Source organism: Manacus candei, unplaced genomic scaffold (genome assembly GCF_025592945.1).
Source record: "Manacus candei isolate 608988 ecotype Guabito, Panama unplaced genomic scaffold, ASM2559294v1 h1tg000003l, whole genome shotgun sequence".
In the NCBI taxonomy this organism is placed as follows: Eukaryota; Metazoa; Chordata; class Aves; order Passeriformes; family Pipridae; genus Manacus; species Manacus candei.
In genome coordinates this window covers 6,516,106-6,540,829 of record NW_026138051.1, presented here as the reverse complement: position 1 = coordinate 6,540,829, position 24,724 = coordinate 6,516,106, and the positions used below count along the sequence as shown (strand labels likewise).

Genomic DNA, 24,724 nt, shown 5'->3' with positions numbered 1-24,724 from the left:
GAGACCTTACTTAACACATACCAAACCCAAGTGTCACTGCAAAAGATAAAACAGCAAAACACACTTGTTCCCTTCTACCCTAAAGTCAGAACCCTATTTGATACCACAATGCTAAACATTTCTTTTTGATCATGAGACACCCCTACTCATTCATGGGCAACATTTAAAGCAGAAAGAGTATAAGGCATTGATTTTTTTTTTTTCATTCCAAAGCTTAGTTGTTTACCAACACTATGAATCCATGGCAAAGAAAACTTCTGGGTGTTTTGCTGTCTGTTACTTTTTACACTAAGTGTAAAGGCACAGAAAACTGGACACACTGGGAATCACTGCCCTGAAATAGTGCTAAAAGCTTCTCCAAATCTTCAGGGATGCAGGGTGACAGAAGCAGCCACAGCAGGAAGAAACACTTCTGACAGGAAAAAGCAAAAGTTTGTTTAAAAATAAAACCCAGACACGGAGCTACATGAACACGTATTTACTGCAAGTAGCTCTATGGAAAGCCAAGTCAGATAAATATAAACACTATACAGAGCTTCAAGCCAGTCTCCCAAAACCGCAAACGCGATGTGTTTTACAAAGAAAACAACAGAACAATATTTACAATGGAAGACAAAGCCAGATCAATCAGCTCAACTTTAAAACAGATCTGTGAAGCAGAAATAGCAAATATAATGAACAGTTTCAATCATATATGTTTTAGTTTGTACAGACAATAACTGTCCAATATCAAATTAAATTTACAGGACAAACATTGTTCTATCATTGGTATTTTTGTACTATACAGCAGCATAAACGGGTAGCTGGAAGGTAGTATATATAGTGATATGTTTTACATCATCTGAAAATGTTCTTCCAGCACAATACTGAATAAATTAGTTGCTGTAAACTAAGAGATTCAAAAAGATTGCATATTTATTATGCCGTACCTATTAGTATTTGTACCACTATACTTGAGGTTACCCATTTACTTATTTATTCAGCATGTATTAAATCAGTGCTGTATATTGTACAATGGCAGCCTCAGGGATCTAATATGAAATATGTAACAAATTTCTTCAAAACAACCTTTTCCTTTCACATTAAATGTTTAGAACTAACTTCATCCAAATTTTGATTTCTTAGAAAAGATGTAAAGCTTTATAAAAAGCTGTCTACGTATTGCATTATTCATTTTACGAGACCAACCAAGAGCTGTATGGCAAGACAGTATCATGGTCTGTAAGAGTGGTTGTGTTTTTAATTCCTGTATGTTTAGCAGCAAGTAACTGTACCAACTGAAACTTCTCTTCCAGAATCAAAAACAGGTCTGTGCTTTTAAACCCTGTAGCAACAGTTTTTCCTGTCACCAGACACTGTGTAAACTGATTGGTACCATGTTTCAAAAAAAAAAAAAAAAGGCTTCCTATTTTAGTGACATGTACATTTCAATGCTACTCCAAAAGAGATCTGAGTACAAATCACTGAACAATCCAAGCTGACAGTGTCTAATTTGTTATACAAACTGTACCAGCAATTGAAAGGTTGTCTGTTGGAGGTGAGGCAGCCTGGCACATCCCTTGTACAATATACATGTGGAGGATTCCCAGCTGTGTGGTGCAGTACAGCGTGAGGATTTTGTACCACTTCGAAACCCTTTAGCAATCGTCAGTGCCTTTTATTATCCATTGCATGTACCAATGACTAGTGTCGTGCTCTTTTAATTTCATAGCAGTGTTAAAAACCTTAATTCATTTCAACCAAAAAAAAATTCAGTACAAGAGTGAAGCACTTAAATTGTAGAAAAATCAGGGCTTATTTTAAAAATGTCTCATGGTCATTCACATTTCTGCCAGTGGGATAAAGACAATTGAGAAGCCAACATTTTAATTTTTTTCCCCCATTATGCCAGAAAGAAAGAACAAAAATAGTCCCAAAATAAAAGTGGGACTTTGGCTGAAAGTAAGATCAATTAGGGTGGTTTCCCTTTAAAAAGCTACAGCTGACAAGTCTAATGCAGAAGTCACAAACGCTGGATACGACTCCGCAGTTCTCCATTCGAATCCATGAACAAAAACCTCATTTTACACAATTCATATTTATAAACAAGAACAAAAACAATCTACAAGACAACCAGCCCATTAATCCTACTTTGTACATACCAAAATTCTGAGCAAAAAAAAAATTTCCGTTTAAGCTCTGACAGACATTTGATTTAAAGCTTCTAGCCTATGCTCAAGAAATATCTCTTGTACCATAAAAGCAAAACCTTTAAAAAAAAAAAAAAAAAGAGGCAGAAGAGGTCTCTCCTCCTCAGACCCGTTCAGTCCCATGGGTTCACCCCTCAAGCTAATGTGCACCTCTCACTCCCTCGTTCCGCCCAGCCACCTGGAAAAATCCTGAACTGCCAAAATATTTCTAAACAATATATGTTTTAAGCTAACCACTTGTTAATGTACCAGAGAAGTAAAACCCATGTTAAACAGACAATCAGAAACCAGCTTTGACTTCTCAGAATATAAATTTAGAAAAAAAAAGATTCATGGGAGAGGCAGGAGGAAGAAAGGGACATACAGGGATCTCCTATTAGCATTCACACTGCCTCCCGAATAGATATGACATGAAAGACCAAATTCCATCACCAAAGCACAGCTATGAAAAAAATCTCAATTCAAATTAATTCAACTGTAGAGAGCTGATGTCTATGAAAAAAATTAATTAAAAGGATGTGTGTCTATGTCCGTGCTGGTGGAAATGAAAGTAGCCGGCTGGAGCTGAGCTTTGCTTCCAAAAGCACCACACAGTTTCTGGAGTTACCAGCAGAAAAGTCTTCTCTTCCAACAATGGTTTCCATGGCAATGCAGTCAGTCTAGAAAGGAGAGGGAAAAAAAAAAAAAAGTCAGTGACATTTCAAATTCAAAAAATATCGGAAAAAAATATTTTCTAATGAGGAGAATATATGGAGCTTATCCACTGTAGGAGTGAGAGCTGCTGACTGCAGAACGAGGGTCCCTCACAGGGAGAGGGGGCACTGCCAAGTGACCACACCTCAGAGATCCTGAGGGAAGGAAGAACCACGGAGTCGGAAGCACTGCAGAGCCAGAGCGACACGTGTACGAGGACAGGAGCTGGGGCAGCAGCCAGCACATCACAGCCTGCGCTGGGCAGCTCACAGCTGCCACCTATTCCACTGCCACCTATTCCACTGCCACCTATTCCACTGCCACCTATTCCACTGCCACCTATTCCACTGCCACCTATTCCACTGCCAAGGCCATTCCCCAGCGCAGGGGGCCCGAGCACTGCTGCTCATGCAGGAGTGACTGAGGCTGCGGTGAACACTCCACTCACAGCAGGGCAGAGCTGCAACACAAACACTCTCAGCACCTTCAGCTCCAACCGAGGAGCAGCAGGTCATGACAGCTCTGTGCCCTGTCCTCAACTTTTCAGGAAAAAGCTTAATTCAGTTAATAATATGAAACACCTGAGAGTATACATGTCCCTTTTTCACGGAACCCCACCCGACACAAAAGCACACGACTGCAACCAACTGCCTTCAGTGGCTTCAAACTGACTGGAAAAGGCAGAATACAACGCACTCAGTAAAAAGAGAGGTTAAAAACATAATCTTGTAGTACAGGATGTATTACCCATATATCCTGTGGTGACAAGATGGGTGACAAGGCAGAAATGGAAACAGGGGAGTCTGCCCTCAAAGCAGAACACCAGCTCTGCAATTAACCACACACATGCCAAGGTGAGAGCAACTCAAGAGTTTCCTGGCATGGGAAAAAAAAAAAGTGATGAAGGGGATGCAAATGCTTTCTGCAGTTGTATGAACACTACACAGGAACATACAAAAAGTCACTTTTCAGCTCACTGCAAAATCCTTTCCACTCCCAGCAGAACCAGCATGAACACCAATTTTCAGCTGGGGGAGTACTGTCAGCCAAATCAGTGGGTCACTGTCTCCCAGTCCTGACAGACTGTCCTCTTCCACCATTTTTGTCCTCCCAGCCAAGACTGAGGGCTCTGTCCTCTGCCAGTCAGGTGGCTTTGCTCACCTTTTCTCCAAGGTTTGAGGGACATGCCCTGGCAGTACAGGGAAGGAGGAAACAACAGGTTGCTCTCACTGAGAAACAACTAGTGCAAGAGATTTAGTCTTCAGAAAACAACGAACACAGAAACGTCAGCTGCTTTTTCCCCTCAAAGCCACACAGTGTCAGCTCCCTCCCTGCTCTGGGAGAGCTCCCAGCGTGAGAAGAGCTGCAATAGAGGGAACACTTCATTACACAGCACAGCGATGGCAGAACAGCCCCCTGGAACAAGGAAAGGGGTTTCAGAGCTTAATCCTGCCCCTGCTCAACCTGCAGGGTCACAGGAAAATCAGTTACATCTCACTGCTGATGCACCCACAGTGCTTCCCTGCCTCTACCCCACGGACATGCTAAAGAAAACGTGGCTGTGTAAAGAACAAGCACTATGTGTAATAATGCAAACCTGTATGTTTACTTACAAACCAATCATGAGGTATGAACACACGAACTCCACCCTGCCCTAAAGAACTTCTGATTTCTGTCCAGCTAAAAATACTATCGCTTCAAAAGAAGAAAGAAAAAAAAAGAAACCAACAGAAAAAAGAGCTCAGCTGGGCTGCCTGAGCAGCCTCTGCCCATCCCAGCCCTTGGCAAAGGCTGCCCACGGCTCCAGACACAGAGAGGCAAAGGCGACAGCAGGGCTGGCAGCAGTGTGGAAGTAAAGGGGTCCTTCCACTTCAGGGGAAACTCCATGTTATCCCTACACAGCCCACACCAACGTCTGGGTTGCTGAGTTTCATTTCTGCAATACATAATGACTTCAAAAGTACAGTAACTTGGTTTTCCACAATTCAAGGAAAAGGTGGCCAAAAGACACCCACAACTCAAGAATCTCTATTTGTGTTATTTCACAGACATAATAAGATCACTACAAAAAGCTATTGCTTGGCACACACAGAGCGTGATGTGGTCAGCAATGGCTTTGTTTTCACAAAAGCCAACTGAAGCTATTATTTTTGAAACAATTTTCCTCTTTAGAAAAATATTATTTTGTTGTAAGACCAAAGAATGAAAATATGCACCACAGCTTGCAATGAATCACACCTCAACGATGCGTACAAGTCAAACACTAAAACAGTTAAAGCTTCTATATTAAACTTATATTCAGTAAAAATTAACTTTACCAGCATCCCCCACCCTTTCCTTGCTGCGGACCTGTAAGCTCACATAAAAGGAACTTCAAAAACTGTCTCTGCTTTTGTCAGGACATTTTTCCTCCACGCCTTACACACAAGGCACACCTGAAAGCTGTTTGACAAGTTATTCTAATCTCTCCGAGCATATCCCCAAAACATTTTGAAGAGCAATGGCCCAGTTGTTTGAATAGGGCAGAACTCAGTATTTATACCTAAAAAGTTTTGAAAATTTTCATAATTCAATGTCATCTTACATTTAAGATACTTGGAGGGGAAAGGCAAGAGTTTAAGAGAAAAAAACCCAACAGTTTAACTTCTAAGTTTAATTCCCTGAAGTAGCCTGGTGTACTCAGACAGCAGCACAACAATCAGTTGTAAAGTGAGCACACCAGGTAAGTCTGAGCAGAGCCCCAGCTAGCACAGATTAATTTATAAGAAACCAGAAGAAAGTATCCTCAGCTAAGCTTCACCCCAGTTCACAAATTCCCTGGAAGTTCTGGCTCAAACATACAGTTTTACAGCAGCCCAAGGCTGTAGGACAGGCCCAGGACCTCCCTGCAGTGTCCCCCCTACCCAAAACTCCAAAATTCCTAAACAAAAGCTCATTAACTTCCCGCCCCCCATTATAAACTACACTTCAGCATGCTTCCTCTTCATTTTTTAGGTAAAACAGAATTGCTGGAACTGTAAATAAACATAAGGAAGTTTCACATAAACATTACCTACAACCTGATGACAATCTCATAAAGCCTTGAGTCTTTCAGACATGGAGCTATTGGTTGTCACCACTACTTTAATCCCACTGTTAAAGCTGGAAACTTCAGGACTGCAGTTGGAGCATTACAGCTGGCTGATGCCCTGAGTCATCAGCTCTTTTTTGGGATAAAGGCATCAAACATTTATATATATACAGATAAATACAGATATAAATTGACATATATATATATGGATTTGAACACATATATCAGTATCAGAATAGAAAAGGTAAAGAGCCACTTGTGAAACTCGACCACATAAAAAAAATTCCATCTGAAATCTAAGAGGAGACTGAGGTCTTGCAAGATCCCTCCCACGAAGTGCTGCAGTCACCCCCAGTCCCAAGGGCAGCCCTCAGGAGCCCATTCCTGCTGCAGAGGGACCACAGCCAAAGGCCCACGGGTCACCCACCACCAACCTCCAGGCACCACAGAATTCCAGTGCAGGACCAGTGCAGCCTGCACCCAGTGAGGAGCAGGGTCTCCAGCAGAGCCCAAGGCAGCTGTGCACTCAGTCACGGGCCCTGACTCTGATTTCCACACCACGGAGCTCCAGCAGCTCCAGCTGATGCCGCTTCCCCCCGCAGCCCCCGGAGCCCTGCTCACCACCCGCATCACTGCCTCTCACACCCCAGTGCTGCCACTGCCTGCAGGGCCTCGGGGCCACCTGAGCACCACTGGGGTTTATAGAGAGGCTCCTACACCACAAGAGAAGTTGTTCGTCAGAGAGGTGTAAAATGGGTTCAATGTAAGTGAGAACAAGGCCAGTGTCTGCTGTGCTGCCGACACCCGGAGCCAACTGGCGGATCCCACCTCGGCGGCTCCTCAGCAGAAGGATCTTTTGCAAGGGACGGGGGTTTATTTAGGGACACTGCAAGAGCACTCACACATTAAGCTTCTTGGTGGCTCTTCTCTCCCACACCTGATCTGCTTCTATTTTTTGATTAACCAGTTGGTGAAGGTAAACTAATGAGGCCACGCAGTGCTCGAAGAAAACAGCAGCGCTTCCGGGAAGCTGGATGATCTTATTTTAGTCTCCACAATGTAAGATTCATCAGCCATCAATCTTCTATGCTAATAGTACAAATATGAGAATTGCTAATTAACAATAAAAGCCAGATTAGCATTTCTTTACAGATCTCATACGAATGGATTTGACTCAGCAGTCACTGAAAAGTGAAGGAAGATATCAGAGAATGGGATGAAAAAATTCTCCTAAAAGGTAAAAAAATTATGAGATGTGAACCAGCAGAGACAAGAGGCACAATGCTCACAGAGTACCCCAGCAGTCCCTTGCAGTTCTCAAAACATAAATGCCACCAAATAAAACTCAGCAGGCAGATCAGAAGACATGACAAGTTTGAAGATAACTTCCACTTGCAGTGTAAACACACGGCTGCTCCTGCACTGTCACGAGTTTTTCCAAGAAAATCTGCTAAGTCTACCAAAAAAAAAAAAAAAAAAAAAAATCTGATAACTGATCCTGGCAAAAAACAAGCAACACAAATCTGAACTCAAGAAAACCTCTGCAAAAAAGCAGCCCAGAAATACACTATTATAAGAAGTTTTAGCACCCTAAAACTTCTATAGCACTCTACACTGGGCTTTTCTATCTTTTTCTGCACAAAAGCTTCAGCTTTTCTTCAAAATTGAGCTCTACTGTTTCGCCTATTGACAACAATACAAATTCAACTTCCTATGAACATTTAATAAAGAAAATGAGTCTAGAAAGCATCCAAACATTTTCACAGACCACCTCTCAAAATATATAAGCAAAGTTTGGAAAATTGAAGCAATGTTCTCTTCATTACACAATTCCACTTTCAATTCATAGGTTTAAGGTGGGATCAGATTATAAAACTACATGCAGTTGTCTGAATTTTGCTGAGGAACAATCAATCAGATGAAAAAGATCATAAGGGCAGAAGAGAAACTAAGAGGACAAATACTTAAATTAGGATGGCAGCATGCCATTGCTCAAAAATGTTTTCTTTAAAATTAAGGAACACGTTAGAAAAGCACTCGGCACGTTTTCTATGCAAAAATCATCAGTAGTTTTATAAAAATTAGAGGCAGAGAATTAAATCAGTCTTAATTCATTGGACTGCACCCCGGTGTGTTCCACGTGAAAATGTATCAGATGAGAATATACCCAATTCATACTTCATTTCCTGCATCTGAATTATTAAGGCCATACAAGTCAGGACACTTTGAAACACACCGAGAGGCTTTAAGAACACAGCAGACATACCTTAATTCTCTCAGAGAAATCCATTCTAAATAATACCTGTTTTTGCAGGAAAGGCTTTTACTGACATAATTCTGCAACTGATTCCTAAAAGGATAAAAGCTTTGCTTACAGACGATATTAATTTAAGATAATTAAATGATTAAAATCTCCATGTCAAAGACTAAGACAGCTTAATGCTTTCTGGAGAACACTACTGAAGTCCTCTATTTCCTGAACTTCAGGTTAGGGGGAAATCAGAATTAATTTGATTTATGCAGATCAAAAGCAGCAGAGCAGCCCTAGACTTTCCTGTGCACATGGCCACACAATATTCCTGTTGTTCAGGAAAGCACCAAACCCAGCACAACCTCAGGACACGACGTGGCACCCAAAGACAAACGTTCGGGCGGCCGGGCTGGGGCAGGAGCACGGCAGCGAGTTCCACATGGAGCCCTCCCATGGCAGGCCTGGGAGGGGGCTCAGTTGCCCAAATACATTCTTCACAAATTACTGAGAAGTTTTTTTGCCCCAAATTTTACTGAATACACAATTACTATCCCGCATCATTGTCCTACTTCTTTGAGTTCTTATTTTAATGGCATAGCTTTAGACCTTGCTAGAGGCAAGCGGTGTTATTTGAGAAAAGCCAAATTCCTTCTTAATTTGCACACGCAGACAGAGAGTCTACAAACACAAATCAAAACCTGGCACATTTGCTGCATCCATCACATGTGCAGTTATTGTGTCTGGGTGACCCAAACAAGGCCCTGGCACAAAGAGACATTCCAATTTGGGCAAGGTGTTCAACTACCTGCTGACCACTGAGCACATGTTCCATGGACTCTCTTCAGCCAACAACAAACTAACGGTGCTCAAACTGAGCTAATGAATGCATTTTGTACCTGTAATTTTACTGACTTCCCACAAGCAAAAAAAAATCACAATTTCTTTTAAAAAAACCTGTTACATGACCCACTTTTCACTGGATAAACTATTTAAACACAGCAACTGGTAACAACACATCCCAGTGAATGAGACTTCTCCTCGAGCTGTATTTCTAAAATTTAGAAGACAAAGTTACTCTTAAAAATAATCTTTACCCACAATTGTTCCATCAAAACATGGTTTTGTTATTTAGTGCTTGGCACTTTCATGAGCTAAAAACCTGTCCCATGCTTCAAGATAATTTTTATTCACTTTGCAGAAATGCCTTATCTTTTGCAACAGTGGCGTCTTTTTCTCCTTGAATAAACAGGGTTGTTTCTAGGAAGGCCTTATGCACACTCCCTAATTTCATCTCTTCTACTGATACTATTCCTAGAATTAGTAAACTTGCATGCAGTTTTGGCAGGGGTCTAACACCAACTCAAATGGCACAGACAGCTTGACAAGAAGTTGCTGGGGTTTTTTGAGTTTGTTTGTTTGAGATTTTTAAGCTTTCTATTACAAGATAAAACGACAGTACTAGAAATAAACTCTTCTTCACTTCCAAACACAGAGAAGTTCAAGATTTCAGATTTTCATGTCACAGAAAAATGAAAAACAGTTCTGCTTTTGAAAAAGCATTCTCACAGCAAGTGTGTGAGATACTGCACCTGACCTCCTGAACCACAGAAAACATGAGTAAATTTTAGCCAAGAAAAAAACCCAGCCAAAACTTGTTTGTGCAGCTCCCAGGAATACCACCTGCTACAGTTCACTCTGCTCTTGAGACAAAGGTCAGGAGCCCTCAGTGCCAATAGGGAGGAATACCCTCTGCCTGTGCTCTTGCTGCGAACTGGGCATTACAAATTGTTTGGAAATGAATAGGAAAGAAAACAGCCATGGCACACATGTCTGCACGCACTGCCCTGCTTCCCACATTCTGAAAGGACTTGGAATACTTGGAAGAGTTTGAGGAGTGCAGCAAAACTGCAAGGTGTGACACAGCTTCCCAGTGAGGAACAGACAGCTAAAAGAATCCTTCAGCCTGCAGAGAACTACTGGGATGTAGCAGGACGTTTAAAAAGCCCAGATGATACCACAGGTCCATGCTGTGGGCAGGACAGGAAGCTGCTGGCAGCACACTGGCCAAGTGTATGGCAGAGGGGGCTACAGCATCTACACAGCCTTAAGTGGCCTGGAGAGAAAAGACAGAGTTCATTATCTCTTCCACTACACAAACTGGGGGCTGCTCAACAAAGCTGGTACAGAGCAGGGTCCAAAATGGACAGAGGTCTGCATGCAGTGTGTACTGCCTGATCGCAGGCTGCTATGGATACAAGGAGTTTACACAGGATCAAAGAGAGATTGGAAAAGTACTTGGATTAAAGATCCATAAAGGATTATAAAACAGACAAACTGTATCAGGCTCAGGAAATCCCCCAAGCTGAAAAAAAAATAAGAAAATCAGAGGCTGGGTGTATGTTTGTGGGAAGTATTATATACGCCTGCCCTGCTCTTCCTCTGCTGGGTGGTGCCTGCTTGCAGACACAGGTCTGGGGCTTGAGTGAGCCAAACTATTCTTTGTGAACACAACCAAGAGAAAGGGCAGTGTCACTCATGACTAATGAAAAAGCTCCCCACCTTTCCAATCACCTTTCCCAAGACTTCCTTTCTACACAAAGTTTCACCTGTTCTAATTCATCCCGTCGGTTCTTCCCAACCACTTTAGACATCAACACCTGAAAGCATTCAGCTACTTTTTTCTTTCACCTCTACTGCCATCAATGACTGTCAAAGAAAGTTACTACACAGCCACATACCTACATAGTTACACCCTCCTCAGCCATACCCTTTGCCCATGCATGCCCACACAAAAAAATAAATACATCTGTGCTATTGGCCACTCTCTGCTACCACACACAGCAGTGGCACACATTCATTTTTTACATTTTCTAATACCACATTATTGAGTCTTCATTAACATTAGGATACCCCAAACGCTGGCTCATGCAGGGGAGGAAGAAAGGTTCAGATTGCACTGCATGTGTGAAGCGACCTCTTCTCAAATCACAGCACAAGCACGGGAGCCAAGGATTGAGCCTTCAGCTTCCAAGAGCAGCTTGGGAGCTTCTAAGGACAGAGGTAAACTGAGTCTACGCACAGACAAGGTTTAACCAACAGTGTGCAACTCTTGTTTTGTGTTTACCTTGTGGAACATGTCAACATTAATATTTCAATCACTCATGCCCTCAACAGTGAATCAAGCCTCAATGCTGCCGCCACTTCCAGACTCACCCACAACCACTGCAGCGTCTGTTTAACCTGATCTACCGACACTGAAATAAAGCAACTTTCTCCTGTGCAGCAATTGTTCTGTGCTCCAGCTTCCATGGGCCTCTCCCACAGCTGATGGCACTGCAGCAGTGATGAGGGGATCCCAAACAGACCTCCCCAACTAGAGATGGGCTCCAAATGCTCTGGCACACCGGTTACAAACCCTAAAGGTGACTATCTCTCAAGCCACACTGCTGCCTCCTCTCCAATGCTAGAAAACTGCCTGAAATCCAGAGATGCCACCTAAAAAAAACAAGAACAAACCAGCAGTAATGCCAAGGCAGCTCCACCTTGGCTGCTTAGCAAAGTCTCACCAAGAACAGAGGACGCAGGTCTGTGTGACATTAACTGCCCTGGGAGGCTGCACAGGGTGATCCTGTGCTCCAGGGCACATTCCTGCACACCCGCTTGCACTGAATCTATCAGTCACATGTCTGCAGAAAAACTAACTTACAGAAAGGAGACAGAAAAAACAGAAAAAAATATAATCACATTCCACATCTAAAAGGGAGAAGTAAACACTGGGACATGCCCCTAACTCGGAGATACATGTTGTCCCACATTCCTCTTACCAAGATTAATATCCTGGCCAGTGTTCTGACATTTACCTCATCCTTTTCAAGTCATTTAAACCATTACAACCGCTGTATTTATAGCTCACTACCTTCCCTGCTCCCTGGTGTGTGCATACCCTTCCAAGTGCCTCTACCAGCTTCCTTTCCTGACCCACTCTCAGCAGCCTTTTATCTCTCCCACTCTTATCTCCACTCTGCCAATGGCAGCAGCCTTGATCTCTATCTCACTCTCCACCCCAGCACATTAAGTTTCATCCATCTCTTTAGTTTCATCTTTAAATTGTAAGCTCCTTAGGACAGAGACCGACACATTTACATTTGTGGCACAGTACAGGGGACCTCCATCTGCCTACCTGTTCAGGTTCCACGAGTGGAGACTACATCTGGAGCTACAAGCTTTCATTAACAGACTCTCTGTCGTAATATTGTCTGAATGACCTCAAGATCAAATCTGTTCATTTTTTCATCTCATTTCTAACTGATTTCCTGTTCACCATAATCTGCAATTTAAAAACTCCTTGTTCTAAAAACAGTTAAATAAAAAACTCACACACACACCCCAAAAAATCAGAGTGAAATACAGATGGCAAATGCCTCCCAAAGGGTCTCACGTGACAAAAAGCAAATATTCTCAACATTTGAACTCTACAAGTGGATATAAACAGCTTACAAATTGTTCTAACAGATTAACTTAAGATAAAAAATAATCCCATACAGAAAACTATCTTTTTGGCCCCTTAACCCATATTGGTTTAGACTTCAGAAACTTCACGGGTTTGACTTACAGAATTTAAAGCATGTTCATCTGTATATCAATGGACGTTTTACCTGCTTCCACCTTGTGCTGAAGTGGGCCCTCAGCCAACCCATCTGCAACAGGCTCCGGATACCCAGACCAGGGAAGCAAAGGTACTCAGACTGGAGAAGCCTTTCTGTCCCATCTGCTCATTTCTCTTGGCCACTTTAGCTCAATTGTCCAAAAGGTGCCACAAAGTCACAGAAATGCCAGTGCCTGTCAACAGCTTAAACAGGGGGTTCATACAAATGAGGTGTCCCGTGGCTCACATAAAAGCTTTGCTTGGGCCCTCATGCACAATCAGGCCACATTTATCAATGATGAGTCTGCTTCCCTGTCACTAACAACTTCCCAAACTCCTGCTAGTCCAAGAGATCTGTGTGAAAAGAAGCACTAGTTCCCAAAAAATAATTCAGGGTCAGACTATGCAGCATGAAAAAAAGTTATACTGCAAATTCACCTGGTCAGCAAGAACCATAAACAATAAAGCAAGCTGGCTTGGCATGAACACAGGAATAGAATCTCATTATTCCCTGTAGAAGGAGAGTATCACTCATCAGTGCCTCAATAAATTTAGAAGCAGATTTTACTAGGTTTTTTGTGCACCTTTTGGTACTATTTCCCAAGATTTTCAGAAGAAGAAAAGAAGCATTTTGATATCTTTGGTCATTCCACAAAATCCTGTTCTACCAAAAAGAAAACTTTTCTCCAAGTAGACAGCATATTTATGAGGCTTTCATACCCTAGCAAAAGGGAAACACTAGATTTATCTATTTTATGCCCTAAATAATAGTTCAATTTGGTATTTATAAAGGTTCATAACAGACATGTTACACAATGAATAGAAGTACTATTCATGTGGTAATTTAAAAGTTTTCCATTTTCTTGAGTCACATTAAATTGTATCATCACCTTGAAATTATAGGCAAATCTTAACTATATTAAATTCAGTATAAGCCACCTCTTTCAAAAATCCTCTCTTCTTGGAAGAATCAAAAGATCAGACCTCACACTTAACTCACAAATCACCTGCACACAACACGTAGGTATACAACACACACACACATACAGAGTCTCAAGTGTTTGCACCCAACCACAGATCTAAAACAGAAAACTAATGTTTGGAAATAAGCAACCTTTACCCCTAAAGACAGAGCTCATGACTTAACCAGGGCAGAAAATTCTTGCTAAGAGCCTACTAACACTGCTGCTCCTGGGGTAATGCTACCTGAAGCAAAATCTCCACAATTCCAAACACTTATATGTTCAAGATAATTTAGATAAGATACTCAGCAACACCTTTGAAATGCCTTTGATGAGTCAGGCTCATTTACCTCTGTCTTCCCACTGCCCTCAAGTATGTCAGAAATCCCTCCCGATCACACTCTCAACTAAATCTCTGTCCCTAAGCTGAGTGACCTTTATAGACATACAGGGCTTGATTAAAACTAGAACATATTTCTCCTTTTCCCCCTTGTCATTGCTTTAACCTGTAAGACAATAGTGCACCTTGATTGTGGGGTTGTTCTGAACATGCAAAACCTAAATATGAAAAAAGTCAAACAGCAAATTTGCAGGGTGGGCCATCAGAGAGCTCTCCAGCCAAGTCATTACACACTATTTAAGGCTGTGTCGTAAGATAATAGTACATTTTTAGGAGAAAACAGCAGTAATAATACATCCCCAGGCTTCAGAAAGCTTGACTCTCTCTCACCTGCCTATCAGTTTTATCACTCTATTTTCCTTTGTTGAAGAATGCCACACTTGATTACAACAGTACTTAAAATAAAACTCCAGAGTTTGTTTCCTGCTTTGGATCAGGAAAACAAACTTGTTACTGCAATCAAAAGCTTTCAGCATGTTTTTGTGAGCACCACAGATCCACAAACAGTGTGCACACACACCAAGGTACAACACAGTACTATAAACTCTTTCCAGTACCACCCAAAACCTCAAGGTATAAATCCTCCCCCAGCAATCAATATGAAGAAAATGTATTAAAGATCCTTTCATAAAAAAAAGACCATATGCGGCGAAAAAGCAAACCCAGACTCTACCTACTGCTAACACACCACTGGACATACAAAAACCCCAAAGAAATACTGGTGACAAACCATCCCAGTGATCACATGCTGGAATAGAGCTGCCCACCTTCTGCAACTCCAACCTGCCACCCCAGCAACAGGGAACAAGGAGCCCTCAGACATCAAGGGAGGAGGGGAAAATGTGAAGTTGTAGAGGGAAAACTAACAAGGGTAATAATGCATTTAAGATTTCAACAAAAGACTTTAAAAAAAAACAAGCACAAAAAGCACCTTGAACCCGTACTGGATTACTCCCAGAACTCCAGGCATCCTGCAGCCATGTCCTAACCTACCAGACAGCTACGAGTAAAAAGTGTTAGACTTCCAAAAAACACAAATGTCACCATTAGCTGATTTCCAAAAGCATTTCAACACTGACTCCAAGTAAGCATTCTCTCTCAATGGCAGGGGAACATTCTTTCCTCAGATTTTCTAACCCAAGCACAAGTAAAACCCAACTGATTCTTCGTCAAATATGTCATAATTAGCTCATTCCTACACCACACAGCAAAAATCTGTTCTGCCTTCAGCAGCTCATACACTACTTGAGAAAGTTTCCCTGTGTATTTTTCAACATAACTGTAAGTCACTCAAGACTGTTAAAGAGGCAACTGTTACAGCAAGATTAGAATGGTTTGGGTTGTTTGGGTCTTTTAAGAATTATTATCCCAGCATTATTTCAAAGATGTAGGATACACAGCAGTGTTCAGATGTGCTGCAGGAGGGCTCTTCGAGTTATTTTTACATGGGCCCCTGTCTTTAAGTATTCTGTCAATACAGAAGAGCCTCAGTTTGAAGCAAACTTAAAAACCACTGGTCTGAAACCCAAAAGGGGCAGTTATTTGCCTGGTATCCCATAAACTGTAATTTACTATATTAGTAATATCTAAAACTTTCAGCCTCTGAATTTCTCAAAGTGTATATTGTTCCTTATTCTCTTTAAGATTTTGCATTTGAAATACGCAAGTTACCAGAAAGGATCTGGACAATTTGGAACTTATTTTTTGCTTTACAGCTGTACTTGTTTTCCTTCCTCTCAACTCCCCAAAGTGTACACACCACTCTCACCCAGTCTAGCACAGGAGCAGATTAAAAAGGTGTGGAACACTTAAATAATAACCCTGCACTTTAGAGAACATCTGAAATAATATCTTAGCAAAGTGTAAGAGTATCAGGCAGAGATAAGATTAAAGAGTGGGTGTGAAATAGCTGAGTAGATATTAAGCTGAACATTACATTTACTCTGAATAGTTGTTTTTTGAGTGCAGGGTATCTTTGTAGGTTTAGTATTTCTAATTAAGACTGAAGAAACTTGTATTATACAGGACTCATTATGCATTTTATTACTGCCCCATTCTCATTATCCTCCTCGGTTTCTACAAGGTCCAATAACAAGGTATACATTAGCTAAGCCCTGTTTGAAGTAGCTTTAGTGTTCTGTACTCCTAGCACAAAATTTCATGACTCAGATTCATGTAATCAAAACTGCAAACCGCTTGCTTCAATATTGTGTAACAATTTCGTGATGAAACTGTTTTGCTAGTGACCTCCTTAAACTACAAGCATTAAAAATCAGAACCTTATATTCTTTTTATCATCACCATTATCAACATAAAACCTGAGATCAGTTTTGCCTAAACCTCAAATAAAAGTTTAATAACAAGTAAGCCTAGTTATTGTTCCTAATCCATGCCCTTTCTCTCCTCCATTCATGTCATGAATGGAGAAGGGAATAGAAAAAAAAAAAAAAGTTTGATTCATATCAGTGAACCTGAACCAGAAGTAGTTTGGGAATTACAATGAGGGGGCAGTGATGCATTGGAAATCACTCCACCACCCTCGGCAGTTGGGAGAATGCAGCTGAGTCACAGAACACAATATTCCATTTAAGCAAACAAAAACAAAACAAAAAAAAAGCAAACAATCTGAAGCTGGGAAGTGTTTTCCTTTCAATAAACTGTGGTTCAGGGACAAGAGATTAAGTTCTCTACCTACAGAATTTAACACCCATGGGATAGCTCCTTTCTAGGAAGTAAAGGATAAAAATCCATCTGCTAAATATTTTTCTTAAGAATGGATTTAACCACAGAGCAGAGAGACCTAAAAAGTGAGATGTAGAAGGAAAGACAGCACTCAGTTCTGCTAAGTCTCCAAAAGTATTAAAAATATCAATTACCCAGAGGCACACTACACCTCTTCAGGGGACAAGAGGTTTAAGAGTGAAGCTTCATTTTCACTATTCAAAAGGGAACATGAAAATGTTTTTCTGGGTAACAAAAACTTAAATATTTAAATAAAAGCTTTATTGCCATAGAAACTGATAAGCTGTTTAAAGAATACAGACTTCTAAAATTATGCTTGCTACAGCTCAGAGAGATGATTTAGTACATGAATGTTAACAGGTATCTTTTATAATCAAGAATTTTGAGTCATTCTGGAGAAAAAGATATACACCACCAATTTACAGTACTGTATTCAAGTCTGGCAAGCTGCTTTTAGCCTGGACTATTCCAAAATCTGTTCACCTCCCCCCCCCAAAGTGACCAATGTCATCATCTTACCTACCTTCCCCTACTATACAGTAGAAATGTTTTATACTGCCTTTACAGAAAACTGTTAGGCCTTGTTTTGGAGTAGCATTTTATAATTTTGTTTCTCTTTTTAGGACTAGAAAAAAAACACCGAGCTAAGCTCTTACTGTTCTCATGCTTTATTCCCTGCCAAAGCCCATGTTTTTCAGAGTTGGTTTTGCTTCATTTTAACGCATGTTTCATGTCCAGAGAACTTCAGTTCCCAGCAAGAGCCAGCAGCTGTTCTGTCTCTTGCCCCTCTGCAACTTATAACAGACAAGGGAAAAAAACCCAGCACAGGGCTGTAGATATTTTGTTGTGGCAGTAGTAAGCAAAATGCTTATCACTAACACAGTTTCTAAACACACTATCTCCTGAAAAATATTTTTCAATGTGATATTTACAGTACAGCTGAAGAAAAAACATCTTTGTTTTTTTCCTCTTTATTTTGTAAAAAGCCTTACTTTATAATATGGATTTTAGTCACATGAGGGGAATAAGATCAAGTTAAGAATTCTGCTATCTTTGGAGGTGCCTTAAAAAAAAAGGTCAAAAAACAAAAAAAACCCAACAAAACCAAACATAAATTGGCAGTCCACGAGCCCCTGACTTAGCAGATTTAGCAGACAAATCTTTGAAGTGCTGAAAGACTAACTTTGGAAGAAAGCACTTCTTGGACTGGCAACTTTCAACGTCTTCTAAATTTGATTCCAACCAACAAAACAAAGCAGAGGAAAGAAAACCACTGAGGCAAACCACACATTTCTGAGCAGCCCCAAGCAGTGCTGCCAGACTCCAAATGGCATGCGAGCTGAGTCAGGCTTATACCTTCCACTAGTAAAGGCTACACAATTTTAAGCTCTTGCAATACCTTCTGCCCTTAGATACTTAGTTTTAATGTGAAACTACAAAAAAATCATTTCAATGTTTAAGACTGTAATTAAAAATATAGGAGTCAGCAGCAGCCTGCTCCTTTACTGCTTTCTCTGTTGACAGAGTAGACAAGTACCAATGTCCAACCATGATTAAATATTTCCTCCTAGTACTCATCAATTATTGACTACACTTACATTTGCAAAGAGGAAAACATTTCCAACAGAAATGGTTTTCTACCGGGAGGGTGAATTACTGCAGGGAGTTCAGTGGGTCACTGACCCCAGAGCAAGGATGGCTCTTCCCGAGTCCCAGCGCAGCGCTCACACACTGCTCAGCCGCGGGACACACCACCTCCACCAGCAGCTAATTACTAGCTTTGCTCCCACCGTCAGAGCTTATCATACAGACAGGAGCGTCCCTCCTCTTTCCCATATTCTTCCTCCCCACCTGCAACACCCTTACATTTTATGCACACCCCGAACTGCATTACCTCAGGTTGGGTCAGACCACTGATACCTTGAAAGCCAGTAGCCTCCCCTCCCAAGTTTCGGACCTTGAAGACGCTGCTCGGAGCAGGGGAAGGGTTACAGCTCAGCTAAAACCTCAGACAGGACTACGGAGTGAACATCCCCATGCTGGTCAGCCACCCGGAGATGGCTCCTCCAGAGGACACAAGGATACTCTGGAGACCAGAGCTCAAAAGGAGCCACCAAGCCTTCAAGGGAAAAAACTGAATTCTGTTTACATAAGATTCAGCTAAATAAATCTGGCCAACTTTGCACATTAAAAAAAAATCAAAAATGCATTTCACCTACATCTGTTAAAAGAAACATATTTAAGCCTCAGATTTTGAGGTCTAAACCCAGTTTAGCCATTTTGAGCTTCCAAAATACAAAATATTAAGTTCAGGAAAAAAGTGAGGAGTCATCTAGTTCTATGAAGGGAAGAAAAGGAAAGTGAAGAGCTACCATAACCTTGGGACAAGAATTCACAATATGAAATACCATTAATGCTTATACTAGCAAAAGTAACTTATAAATAAACAAGGCAGATGACAGTTTGATAACTCCTGACTGCCTAGAAGAGTCACATAAATCCTTTAGGCCAAGGACCACATCCCCTTTCACTGCTGTTCAGATGCTGCACTATGACAAAACTGGTTGTACTAGAATAACGCAGGAGATTATAAAAAACATTCACCCCACTCTGAAGGCAGCATTAAGCAGACAATCTAATCCTTACGGATAAGCGACCATGAAAGGGAAGTGCTTTTAAAGTTACAAACCTTTTCTTGCAGCGTTACACTTCAGACCATCAGATCTGCTGAAATCTATGCTTACGTAAGCTCCACTGTCCAAACCTGAAGTACCATTCTGGAGATGGCAAGCTGGCGTTGTAGTACTTGCCTCACAGCTTATGGGGTCATCGCGTAAATTCAGAGCGATGTAGTTTAAGCCATTCTGAAATCCAGTTGAGGTATCCCTGGACATTTTGCTTTCCTGACCATCAGAAATGTTTTCATCCGGTTTTAACCAAACGTTGTCAAATGAGGCAGAGCTGTGTCTTTTGCTACTATCAGTAAAGAAAGAGGACGAGGTCGTCACAGTCCCAGCAGAAGAGAACGTTTCAGAACTGTGTCTCCTCCTGCCTTGAGGGTCAGCTCGAATCACTTTCGGTCCCATAGGAGGGTCAGAGCCAGGAACGGAGAAGCTACTGCTGCCAGCATATCGATCAACAATGCAGAGTCTATTAACGATGGAAGAAGGACTATCCATCTTCACACCGTTGTCAGATTCGGTGGCAAACGGCCGAGGTGGTGTTGCTGCCATGTTGAACGTCATCTCGGTGTAGTCATCAGTCCTGTTACTCGTGGTGCTGACACAAGCAGTACCAAATGAGAGCCTGGCGTAGTCAGGGTTTGGTTGGTTTCTAGGAATACTGGAACTTGCATAAATTGAAATATCTGTCAGAGAGTTCGACAGTTCCTTTGCTACTTTCGGTGACTGTACATCCAAGTCAACGCTCATGTAATCGGAGAGCGGTGACTGCCTGTGATCACTACTTGAGCCCAGAGATGATGGTGATCCTTCTGCAGATAAGGAATAGGGTGTGTTACTTGCCTTTTCGTTAAAATCAATATTTATGTATTCACCGGGACTTGCTGGCTCAGGTGGAACTGTACGGTCATACATTCTGGGGATGGTATTACTCCCCCTCGTACCCAGGGGCAGGCGTGTGGGCCTGGTGGCCCTGTTCTGCACAAGTCCTTCATCTGAACCTTTCAACGTTGGCAATTTAGAGATGCCATTAGCCAGAGTCTCACTGCTCACCCCTTTTACATTTTCTGGTCCACCATACAAGAGTTTTCCAGGTGAAGACATTGGAACATACTCACTGTGGTCACCATTTTGTCCTGATAACGCCTTAAAGCTTCTGGGCAAAGAAAAATATGAACTAAAACCTTTGGACACAGAAGTGCTATGAATATAATTTGAATCACCGGGGTGCTTTGGAGCTGAATTACCAGGTGACATATCCATATACTCATTGTTTACAATCTTCTCATTACTTCCTTTAGAACCAAATCCAGTTAAAGGACTCCGTACAGGTGAAGAGCCAGCCTTTGGAAACATCATCATATATCCTCGGGAGTCAACTTGAGATGGTGACCAGGAATTGTTGATCTGTTTTGGAACAGACATGCTTTTAGGAGTCATTGGCAAATAATCGCTGGTGCTGGAGAGAGAAGATGCAACTCCTGGCATCATTGGCATGTATCCATCATCCCTGGCTTGACTCCTGCTTTGGTTATACACAGAATCAAGGTTAGTATCACTGTACTCCAATTCATGGTTATCTTTCAATTTTGGTGTTTCAGAGTAAAGTAATCGCCCATGATTTCCTGCAGAATCTTCATCTAACAAAGTTGTAGTTTGTGTTGTCTTCTGTTGCACTGCTACAGAATTTGGTTTTGTTAGCGAGTAAGTTCTTTTCCTGAAACACTTTTCAGCCTCCATATAATCATCTCGTGAGCCATCATCTACTTGTTGCTTACTCATGGACATGTATTCACTCAGACAGTTCTCCTCTCTGATAGGTGGTGTGTTTCCCAGGGAATCCGGTGTATTACTCCTGACCCGAAAGTACCTGAAATCTCCAGGGCTGGAGCCATATTCATCAGAGGAGATAAACCCTCCATCACTCGGGGAACCACAAACAGATGAGCTAGAAGGCCTGGTCAGCATGTCCGAAGCAGAGCCATGGCCACTACTGGAAGAAACACTGATGGGACTTGTAGTGGAGGGAAAATGAGAAACGGGCAGCGAAGCAGACCTGGTGTGGTAAGATGAGCTGAAAGCAGCTCTCACGTACCTTCCACTCCCTTCCTGACGGCCCAAATTCATCCTTGCAGTATTCAGGTGGATCATACTCCCAGTCACTGACCTAAAAGGTCTAGCCATGGTTCCTTCTCCTTCACTGGATGTTCTGAAGCGATAGGAGTTGTTGCTTTTGGTGGTAGGAGGTGTCCCTCCAGCAACACTCTCAGTTCTAGATCTTCTCTGCAAGCCTGTCTGGCTGGGGGGCAGGTTGCCCAAGTGCCTCCTGGTGCTGATGAGGGACATGGGATTGGTACCACTGCCACCACCAGAAGACTGGCTCTTGCTCCGGGGCCTGAACTCTGCAAAGGCCTTTAGAGCTTTCATGGTATCCAGAAAAGTCTCATGCATATTCTGGGCAACCACAGAATCATCCACTTGCATCCAGAGTTCTCCAGGCCCAATAGAGGCAGATCTGCCCACTTCAATAAAGAAGAAGTTCTCTGAGTGTCCACAGCGGCGAATGTTCATCAGCTGCAGGTGGACAGAGGGCACCTCTGAGTTCAGCTTGACGAGGTGGATGGCCTTGCTGGAGAGGCACAACCTGTACACTCCAGTGAGGTTTTTCGTCTGTCCCAACCCTTTGGGCTTCACGTTGACCTGCCACACCTCCTTGAACACGGTGCCGGGCCTCAGGGTGGCCCCATAGTGCTCGTCATCCTCATCCACCTGCTGATCGGTGTGGTCCTCCTGCTCTAGGAAGCCCCTCTTGCTCTGGCTCATGAGCTCGCTGATGGCCTGGTACCAGGCCTCCTGCTCGGCCTCGTTCTCCGCCAGCATGGCGAAGTACTCGTCCTTGGTGTACAGGGCGATGATGTGCTTGTGCTTGGCGTCGGCGCGGCGGCTCACGGTGAAGCACTGGTACAGCGGGATGACCCGCTTGGGCGGGGGGCAGCACAGCGCGGCAGCCCCGCCGGCCCCCGCCGCCCGCAGGCTGCTCTTGAACTTCTTCTCGCTGTCGTAGTACTCCAGCCGAGCGGGGGCCAGGTGGCTCTCGGCCCGCAGCACGAAGTACCGCTTGTGCCCGTGCTTCTGCTTGCGCAGGTACCCGCACTTCCTCACGTCCTCGCCGGCGCCGCGGCCCGCCGGGGTGGGCTGCCCGCCGCGGGCCGCCGAGGGCACGGCCCGGCCCGGCGCGGGGGCGGCCTCGGGCGCCGGGCACAGCGAGGCGCTGGGCGAGCGCCGCAGCAGCAGCAGCAGGTGGTGCGGCTGCGGGGACGGGCAGCGCCCGCCCTCGCCCGCCGCCGGCTCGCCCTCGCCCGCCACCGCGCCGAGCACGCCGGGCTCCTGCTGGGGCGCGGCTCCGCCTCCCGTGTGCCGGGCGCCCGGCTCCTCCTCGCCGCCGCCGCCGCCGCCGCCGCCACCCGAGCCATTCATCCCGCTCGCCATCTTAGGGGCCACGCAGGGTCCGGTGCCGCCGGGGACGGGGGCACTAGGGCGGGCAGAGCGGGGATCGGCGCTCACCGGGGAAGCGCCCCGCGCATGGGGAGCGGGCGGTGCGTGCGGTGCCTCCTGCGTCCCCCGCCCGGTCCGCGCTCCCGCGCTCGCTCCGGCCGCTCGCACTCACGGGCGGCGGCGGCACCGCGGCGAAAACATCACGTGACCGCGCGGCGGGCGGGGCCACGGCCGGCGGCGGGCGGGGCCCCCGGCGCGCGGGGCGAGGGGGCAGCGCAGAGCCGGCCGGACCGCGCGCCGGAGTGGCAGTGGAGACAGGCAATAGGGAGCCGCGGCTCTTCTCCGGCGAGCCAATCAGCGGGCGACGTTGGGAGTGGGGGGCGGGCTTCGCCGCGCTCTGTCCGGGGAGGCGGGGTCAGAGCGGATTGACAGGTCGGCAGACCAATAGAAGGCGGGATCTACTCCGGGCTGGCCGCGGTCTCGCGGGGCGTTTCCTGCACTGGGGAAGAGGCGGGGCCGGCGGTGATTGGCCGAGCGGTGAGCGGCCGCTCCGGCAGCCAATCCGCGCCTCACACACACAGAGCGGGGAGGCGGGGCCGGGCAACGCTGTGGAGTCGGCGGCACGAGCAAAGCGGAAGGCGGGGCCTCGGGGAGATGAGCAGCTCGCGCGGCTAATCAGCGCCACAGCCCCGTCCGACGAGCGATACCGGCTGACGTTGCCCTTCTCCCATTTCCTCCTGGGCGGGGCCCGCCCCCCCTGCGCGCGCGGGGCGGGGGCGGCTCCTATTGGCCGGCGGGGAGGGCGCGCGGGGCGGGGGCGGGGCTCGGGCGGGGAGGGAAGGAGGGGGGAGTGGGCGCGCGCCGCGGAGAAAGTAAACAACCCGCCAGCGCGCGGGCGGCCGTTGGGGCCGGGTGCAACGGCGGGAGCGCGTGACCTCCACAGACCGCCATGTCCGGCCCGGGGATCCCCACTCGGGGGTCCCGCAGCTCCTCACAGCCCTCACGACCCTCACAGCTCTCACGGCCCCCACAGCCGCCTCACAGCCCCCACAGCTCCTCTCAGCACGCTCACAGCTCCCACAGCGGCCTCACGGCACGCACACACCCTCCCGCCTGCGCTGGCGGTGTTGTTGACGTGCAGTGGGTTGTTTATTTTTTAGATACACTGCTGTGTCACTGCAGAGCTGTCACGGGTTCAGGGTTGCCCGCTACCAGTCGCAGTTGGGTTGGGCACAGCGAGCAACCCGTGTTGCTCCCGTTGCTGCTGTGTGATCCTCCACGTTTGGGATCCGAGCAGGCCACTGACACAATCCCTGGATTTTAGATCAAAATATGATGACGATGATGATGAGATCAAAATATGATGAGCGAGGAGCAAAATCCTTCTGTTTCCCAGTCAGTGGGCACTTGTGTGCCATAAAAATTTCTGTGCTCCATCTAAATTTAATTGTATTGCTAAAATACAGCACCTGGCATTATCACATAGAATCACAGAATCAGCTGGGTTGGGAAAGACCTTCACGATAAAGTCCAACCCTTGGTCCATCACCGCCACGCTTACTAGACTATGGCACTGCATGCCACATCCAGTCTCAT

General features: G+C 44.7%; 2 protein-coding genes across 2 annotated transcripts in view; one reads left to right on the top strand and one right to left on the bottom strand.

Annotated features, from left to right (window-relative positions):
• Positions 1-463: 463 nt before the first annotated feature.
• IRS4 (insulin receptor substrate 4) lies at positions 464-23,335 on the bottom strand. The gene is made up of 2 exons (XM_051787007.1): positions 19,642-23,335; positions 464-2,848 (listed from the first exon to the last, which is right to left on the bottom strand). Exons 1-2 carry the CDS (start codon positions 23,120-23,122, stop codon positions 2,844-2,846), a joined length of 3,486 nt encoding a protein of 1,161 aa, XP_051642967.1. The 5' UTR covers positions 23,123-23,335; the 3' UTR covers positions 464-2,843.
• Positions 23,336-23,524: 189 nt separating this feature from the next.
• NXT2 (nuclear transport factor 2 like export factor 2) overlaps positions 23,525-24,724 on the top strand; it is a 60,181-nt gene continuing 58,981 nt past the window's right edge. The window contains exon 1 of the mRNA XM_051787638.1: positions 23,525-23,665. The gene's annotated coding sequence lies outside the window, so the exon portion shown is untranslated. The remainder of the gene's footprint in view (positions 23,666-24,724) is intronic.